This window comes from Odontomachus brunneus, unplaced genomic scaffold (assembly GCF_010583005.1).
Source record: "Odontomachus brunneus isolate Ranch 3 - 2012 unplaced genomic scaffold, Obru_v1 Obru_scaffold_110, whole genome shotgun sequence".
Lineage (NCBI taxonomy): Eukaryota > Metazoa > Arthropoda > Insecta > Hymenoptera > Formicidae > Odontomachus > Odontomachus brunneus.
Window position 1 is genome coordinate 880,011 of NW_022639560.1, and position 8,240 is coordinate 888,250.

General features: G+C 48.3%; 1 protein-coding gene across 6 annotated transcripts in view; it reads right to left on the bottom strand.

Moving 5' to 3' along the window:
- The window catches only part of LOC116849306, a 233,948-nt gene that overhangs the window by 224,131 nt on the left and 1,577 nt on the right, over nucleotides 1-8,240 (bottom strand). Inside the window, exons 1-2 of one of the 6 annotated variants that reach the window (XM_032826308.1) lie at nucleotides 5,897-7,345; nucleotides 426-3,431 (exon numbers count right to left, since the gene is read on the bottom strand). In XM_032826308.1, the coding sequence (XP_032682199.1) occupies nucleotides 426-575 (150 nt within the window). In that variant the 5' untranslated portion in view covers nucleotides 576-3,431; nucleotides 5,897-7,345. Of the gene's footprint in view, nucleotides 1-425; nucleotides 5,690-5,896; nucleotides 7,346-8,240 lie in introns of those variants that run through there. The other 5 variants (XM_032826307.1, XM_032826310.1, XM_032826311.1 and 2 more) reach the window with 5 other exon arrangements.

Below are 8,240 nucleotides of genomic sequence, written 5' to 3' on the forward strand. Positions count from 1 at the left end.
AGGTGTGCCCGATCGTCGACTGCAAGTTCTGCTTTAGAGATATATCTTTTCATTTCAACATATTTTGCAAGAATTTTTAGTGTATGTTTTCTCGTTTCATCAGTATCATCAATTAAGAGTTCCGCGGCGAAGAAGTTTTAAGTTAAAAAAGACAATCATAATAATAAAATAACTCCATATTGGCGATAATAGACCAACTATTATTATTAGCATTGATAATATGAGGTTAGTAAATATTATTAGACACTTTTTCAATGACTAGAATTTATACGAATCGACTCGAGTGACTCGATTTTCGCTCTGTTTTTTAAGTGGAATTTCGCTCAAAGAAATTTAGAGGTTCGAATGTCCCGCGAATATCGATACGATCGGGAAACTCCGGGTTAGAGCAGAACGAAAAGTATGATGAACCCAAGCATACGAACCTTGAGGGCAGGAAGGACCGTCGCGAGGTCTGAGGGGGCCCGGGCCGTGGACGCCTGATTGGTGGCCCCGTAGCTCCGCTGTTGCTGATAGCTGCAGAGATTCTTGTGAGCACTAGCCTGAGCTGTATAAGCCGACACTGATAACTTCATTTCTCCCTGTTCCCAATAAAGGGTCTGATTCCCCCGACGGCACTGCGGGGGCCGGCTCGCATCCTGGGTCTCTCGTGATATCCTTTAAGCCACCTTAAAGGGCGGCGCACGGTTATAGATCGCCGCGCTCAAAGTTCCCAAACGTAGAGAGGCCAAGTGTGGAGACCAGCAAAGGGGAAAAGGAGGGCAACAGGAGGCGAGGACGAATCCGCGCCGAATTGGTATCCCTTTTCTGGTGGCGTGTTCACGTCGCTGATATTCTCTTTCTCTCTCTCTCTCTCTCTCTCTCTCGCTCTCTCTCCCTTTCTCTGTCGCTCTCCCTTGTTCTCCGCTCTCGCCTGATCTTCCCAATTTCACCGCCTGATCTTCTGATCCTCGCTGTTCGCTATAATCTCGCGCTTATCGACGACCAGCCGATTTTCTGCCGCGCGCGCAAACTAAAACCGAACTAAAACCGTCTGTTCCAGCCGCGAGGGTGATCCCCCGCGTTCGGGGCGTTTTCAAAAACGCGTCTTGTCCCCTCGCGTCGTCGTCGTCGTCGTCGTCGTCGCTCGTGTGGGCGCAACGATCGAGCCGCTCCTCTACGATCAGCAAAGGGCGCGAGAGGCGGAACGCCGATGGATCCGCCATGAAACTTAAGGGCCGCTCCCCGACGTGCGGTTAAACACAACGAGCGTCTGCGGCTTTTCTTCTTCTTTTCCTTTTTAGGGAAGAAAGCCCCTCGTCCCCTTCGACTCACGATTCACCCCGAGGATCTGCACTCAGGTTCGTCTCTTTTTCACGCGGTGCGACGTTATTGACTCGTTATCAATTTGTCAGGCACCCGTTTGCAAGGAAGAAGACGACGGCACCACTGGAGACCGCCGGGCCCAACTCGGCTTCTCTCCGCGGTCGCTGATTTCCCGCGAGAGTGCAAGACACAAGCGTACGTGACTTCTCGTCTCCTCCACCCTCTTTTCTCGCTGACGATTCTTCGTTGTGTGTCTCTTTCTCTCTCTCTTTCGCCCAAGTCCCTCGACGCGACTCGATTCGTTGGGCGGCGTTTTGAAGCTCGATCGATCCCGCCGATCGATACCACCGCCCTCGCAAATTCTTTCGTCGTCCGGTGTCTGACTTCGTATAACCCCGGCCGACCTGTCCCGCTTCCTCGATCTCCCCCGACTTCCAATTCGACTCTTAACTCGGACTCACTCACTCACTCATTCATTCACTTCCCCGGTCATGGCACTCCAGCACCCCCGCGAGGTCTCCGCGCGACATTCGGAGTGCTTTGTCGGATGCTCGGTTAAAGTTAAGATGGGACTTTTCGTTCCCCTGATATATGATAAGTATCTCTCTCTCTTTCTCTCTTTTCACGTTTTCGATACGTGCTTTTGGGGTTCCGTCGACGGTTCCGTGATCGAACCGATCGCGGCCACCCGAGCGACTCTGGAACTCTTCTATGGCGTACTTTCCGCCTCGTCCTTCCCTCGCTTCTTCTCTTGCAACGTTCGCGATTCAAGTTTGCGAGTTCTCCCGCGCGGTTTTGTTTACATAATTTCTCCGCCTTTGCGCAAACACAACATCCGGCCCGATCGCCAGAAATTCACGAAGTTTCGGAAAAGACCGGCGACGGTGGAGGGAGAGAGAGAGCGGGCTTTGACGAAACCACCCGGGCGAGGTACGAGCACTCCGCGTGTTTACGTACGTATCGCTCACGTTGATTAGCGAACTTCTATCAGGCGCCCGCTGAACGCTGAAGCAACACCAGCGACGCTCGCAGTTTACACTCGCGATTAATCGGCGCGCTCGCGCTCAACGCCTCGTATCCGACTGCCTAGCCGGACACGACGTCGACGTGGGCCTCAAGAGGAGACGCACGAGGACGCGAATCCTGTCCTTCGACGCTTGTGCGAGCTCGCGCACCTTCGGTTCCGCTCCATCCTCCGGCGCCGCTTCTCCCGCGACGCTTCTCACCCGCGAGGTCACTCGCGTGATCCGAAGGGAGCACACCGCGGACGGCGTCCAGGAGACGCTTACGACGGGGCTGGTGCCTTCGCGCGCACCTTCGGCGGTATCAGTTCATCGGCTCGCGGCGAACCGCGGCGGAAACGGTCGCGCGCATCGCTTCCCGCCGCATCGCGACCCCGCGCGAATCCTCTCCGCGCGACGAGGGCGGAATTTACGCGGCGTGCGTGCCGGCCGCGTGTGAGTCGGAGGGTAGAAACTGACGGAACGCCCTCGGCCGGCCTAGCGGATCGATCCAAACGACATTTCGACACCTTGCGGGAGACCGTTTTTCTCCCCTTCGCACCTTTGACGATTCTTGCGTCGTCTTCCGTTCGTGATTTGGGGAATCTCGTCTTCGTTCTTCCGTTGTTCGCTCGTCAGATTCTACGGATGATTGCTCCCGCTGATGAAGACAAGATGAAGGAAGCAAGGATCGGCTAATAAGCTCCGTAACTCTGGTATTCTTCTTCTTCTTCTTCTTGATATTGACCAAGGATTAAGATTTCAAAGGCCGGACGAGACTCGAACTGCTCGTCGAACGTTCTCGAAAATCCGTTAATCTGAGAAACCAGGTATCAGAAATGAGAAAGGGCTGTTCAAAGGGCCAACTCAATCGTCTTGGGTCGTTGAAAGCAGGCAAAGCAGATCTCGTTTCGGCCGCGTTGCGGCTCTTCCCGTTACGAGTTCTAATAAGAGGGAGATTAAGAGTCCCGTCGTGAGGCGGCACTTTCCAAATTCTGCAACATCATCGTGACGGTCCGAATGATGGAACACGGTCGCTCGTGATTAATAAAGTTTTCATACACTCGTACGATTGGATCGCCGGCCGGCGGTGCTCGCGGTACTCGTGACGAAACGCAAGGTACTCTGTTAAACGCAGGGACAAAATGATATCGAGTAACAGCAATGGAACAGGACACTGGTCTTTATTCAAGAGCCGATGTCACTTGTAAAAGCAACGAAGAATCACTTGACCATGAAGTCTAGGGATGGATCTTTGTCCCAAGGAAAAGCGCAATTTGCAGAAGTTCGTGTGCAGTTGGTGAACAATGATACAAATTTCGACAACAGAATCAAGTATCTATGGCGTTTTATACAAGTACTTATCGTCTAGGACTAAAACAAGCGGGAATGACGACTTTTCCCCAGAGAAAAGTGTTCAGAAACAAGGATTTTAACCCTTCAGTAGGCGCGTGCATCTTGTACCTTATTTTAGACGCCAGTTTTATCACTACAGACGTGTATTCTGTCAGATATATATATATTTTTATTTGTAAATACAAATAATATAAACTATGTATAATAGACCATGTATCCGGGGAGAATTTTGCAGCCGAAGAATAGATTGACTGTCCTTCTATTCCATACGTGCATTTGTATTTTAGGAACTGAAACGCTGTTAAGAAATTTGCTATGTTTCCAGCGAAATTTACTATATCAGTTTAATTTGCCTTTATCTCGATTTACCTTAGCAAGATAGATTTTACTGACAGTTTTATTTTTGCCCCACTAGAAACACAATACACAATAGAAAATCATTTATACACAAAAAAACTGTAATATTATCTCCGTTGATATTAGAAAAAATAATGTATCTTTAATGCATGATCTTTAAATTACACCTGTAGATCACGCACCTCACAAAGGGTTAAAGTCACGGCGTGCTTTGGAGCGTTTCGGTGTGCCGCATAGCAGCCACGAGGAACATGGAATAAGTCGCGAGGAATAACACCAGGACAGAGCAGCTTAGAGACAAAATTTAACTCGGAAACTACTTCGATATTCGGATGTCTATCGTAAACGTAAAGCAAGAGGTGTAGACGAATAAATATTCTCAGGACATTCAATCACGCGGATTGTACCGTAACGTCGCCACGTAGGGAAATACGATCGGCTCGTCGTGAAGAGAAGACTCGGCGCAACGATTTTGATTTTTCAATATCCTTCAACCTTGCAATATACATTGTACGTGTATAACCTCCCACTCTGATGTTTGAGGGTCTACAGTGGGGTAAGAAGCATCATGCGTTCTCAGGATGCGAGTAAGTAGCGCACGCGACGTCACCGCGAAGAGAAACGACCGACTTTGCGTGCTGGGGGGTAGTAGAGGCCGACAACAACTTAGATATTTCGATATCCACGATCTCCCCGGGTGCACGACGTGCGAGTGCACGGGCCGTGATTCTCGAGTGTGCGCGATGCGAAGTGAATAATGTTCCTGGCGGATGTTCGATTTCGCAAACGCGAGTGAAGTAACAAAGAGAAATGAAGCTGAGGCGATCGAGCGATCGCGAGCGAACCGTGATATTTCACGCGCGAACCCCTGCGCGCTGCTCCCTCTCTGAAGCACCATCGGTGCATCTCTTCACCGAAATGCTATACTTCTAACTGGCAGTTCAGTCACAAGTATACAGCACTGCAATCACAGTAAGGTCTCCCTGAAGGGATATATCAGTTAATAGTGTTACCATTACTGATGCAGTTTGCGACACACAGAGGGTGCCATCGCGCGTGCAGATTGCCTGAAAGCCGTAAACAATTCCATCAGCTGGAACGCAGAAAGTTGGATCTCGTACAACGAGTTCATGTGCCAGAGATGTTGCAGTGGAATCTCACTCCCACGGATCGGAAATTAGTGAGATATAAGACGAGGCAGTAAGCTGGGAATGTTTTCAGTGAGAGCGTCAGTGAACACACCCGCTGATCAGCAGTGAAATACTCCTCTCGCCGATTCAATCAGAAATATCTTTGCTGATTCACTTCAAAAAAATACTCGCATGCGACATCACCAGGAGTGAGAAAGAAAGAAAGACATAGAGAGAGAGCGTGTTGTACGCCAATGCTCGATCGCGCAAGCAAGAGCCGGCATCTTCTCGGGAGATGATGTTCGATCGGGCGCGGAGGATAACGCGCGTCGCCGCGATCGCGCGGAAACGATCCTCCGCTGACGCGGGGCCGGCGTCGAGGCCAGTTAGAGGAAGTCGTCGATGAATGACATCGACGTACGATATAGATGAATGAGCGACACATATCGGCCGACGAATGTGGCCGACACGTCGCTGAGCAATCGCATTAGCGAGGCACAAGCGAGCGAGCGAGCGAGCGAACGAACGAGTGAACAAACGAACGAGCGACGCGACATGCACGGCGTTAATTCGCGCGACGACGCCACGCAGGGTTGATCGACGACGACGACGGCATGGCGCGTGAGCGCGACTCGCGAAAAATCCTCGCGGATACCTGCGAGCGAGAGCGAAAGCGAGGTAGGGAAAAAGAGAGAGAGAGAGAGGAAGAGAGAGACTGGGCAATATGAAACTCGAAAGAATCCGGACAGGCAGACGAGCGACGACGCGGAGAGGTCGTCGTAGCGGCGCGTAGCACTCGCGACTCAGCTGTAACTGGATTATTGGCGACACAACGACGACGACGACGGCAGCAGCGGCGGCGGTGGTGGCGGCCGCGGAACACCCGAACGGAACATCGACTGACCACCACGAGGTCCGTCCGACTGCGACTCGCTGTCGCTCTATATTCGCCTCTCGCGCGCCTATAACCGGATTAAATATTATCATAAACTGCCCTGCGTCCCCCCCGTCGGCGACGACGACGTGGACGACGGAGACAACGCGCTGCCGCGGAACGCGAGTCCCCGTTGAAATCGAATGGCAGAAATGTGATTTCGTATCGTGCAGAGACCCGTTCTGGGACTTTCTGCAGGTTTAAGAGAAAAGGATGTTCCACGTGCGCTCAATTGTACATTGAGAAAAATTCTTTGGTTATCAGAACAAAAGCACACGTTTGCTGTTTGATGATCATTAGGAGAACAGATCGAACAGTTGCAAATCGCTTCACATCATTAGTCATTTCAAACACATTGCCTGAGATACCAATCACATTTGTTTCTGTCTATTTAGGTTTAATTAGTTATCTATTTAGGTAAGTAATTAGTTGTGTCTCCATTATAGAAATGTTGCTTAGAGCAGCAAATTGAAGGCTTAGAGTAAGAAATTATTTGTCCTCGCTGTGGAGTCATTTACTGCTTTATATCAACTATTTGTTGCGGGTACAGATATTTTGTTAGCAATTGGCAAAATTTTTTCTCTCTATATACCTTACAATGGTGGTGTGATTTTGTGATGAAGTCTCAGCTGAGTGAGAAATTTAGGCGCGCAGTTTCCGGCCTGCGTATCCAGGCAGGCTGTTTTCCGAAAAATCGGAATCCCCGAGACTCCGCGTCGCGATCGATCAACGATCGTTTATGGATTAGCGCGATTTGAATACGATAAATGAGGTGCGTTTCTTATGAGTTTCTTCTTTTTCTTTGCCTTATTTAGTTTTTGTCCCGTCGAACGCTATTATCGCGATTGCGTGTATCCAATGCAACGAACAGTAATCGCACAGTTTGACGACAACGTCGATACCGCGTATTCAATTACAACAGCCCGATCAGGAAGGAATTAATTAAAGTCCCCGTCATTGCTCCCTTATCTTTCTCTTGCTTTCCCCGTATCTCCGAAACGCGCCGATTTGGACGGTTTTATCGATCGATCGAATTAGCGATTACAAAGGATTTGCGGGTAACCGGGGTTGGAGCTACAGCCATTTGAAAAAGCTCTACCAGGGTTTTACTGGGGAAGGGGAAGATGACTGGCTCGAGTAAAAGAAGGGAAGTGCCTTTCACAATCGTCTCTTTGAATTTAGAACGTCATGTCGAGGCAGATTAAAATAATAAATGGATGAAATTATCGACGAGCGATTCAATAATTTCGCGTACAGTCTCGCCTATATTGGGATACGTTTTGAGCTTTAACATGACACAATTAAATGTAATGCAAAAGTTCAAAAATAAAGGGCAAATGTAATTGTTTCAAAGAAACTCAATTTAAATGTGATTCAACAAATGCAAGGGAATAGAGAACAAATGTGATTATTTAAATGAAATCCTCTAATTTAAATGTGATTTAACAAATACAAACACACGAAGGACAAATATTATTACTCAAATAAAGTCCAAAGAATTATACTTAAATTATACGACCATGATGCATAACTAGACATATAAAATAATAATTAATAATCGCACAATATTGATAAAATTAATCCATAAGTGGACGCGTGAGGACAAGTTGACTTAGATGCATAAACAAACGAATGAAAATTGGTCTAAAAAAATAGATAAGACTCTTAAGATAAAAAATCAAAGAAAATTCATCAATATAAAAGCAATAAACAATCAATATACAATATGCTTTTTTATCACAATAATATGTAATAATAAAAATTTATATCATTTATTTTGCGTTGTGGTGAATCGGGACAAAATGGTGCCCGCGTTCTTTCGAAACGTGTCTTGTAGAGAGTCGAAAATCAGAATGTCTCGCAAAATTCGGGACGATTAGTCACCCTAGTTAACTGGTCTGTGCAAATATTACTTGAGGAACTTGTGCATCACCGGCAAAAAGACAAAGTCGAACAACCGCCTGACCGAACACACTCGCCGCATGAAAACAACAAACAGAGCTCCGCACACAAAAGTTCACGTTACACGAGTCCCGTTCAATTAAAACGGCCGGGGAGTCCGCGTTGTGAGGAGACTGACAGCCCGACTGATCTCTCTTTCTCTCTCTCTCTCTCTCTCTCTCTCTCTCTCTCTCTCTCTCTCTCTCTCTCTCTCTC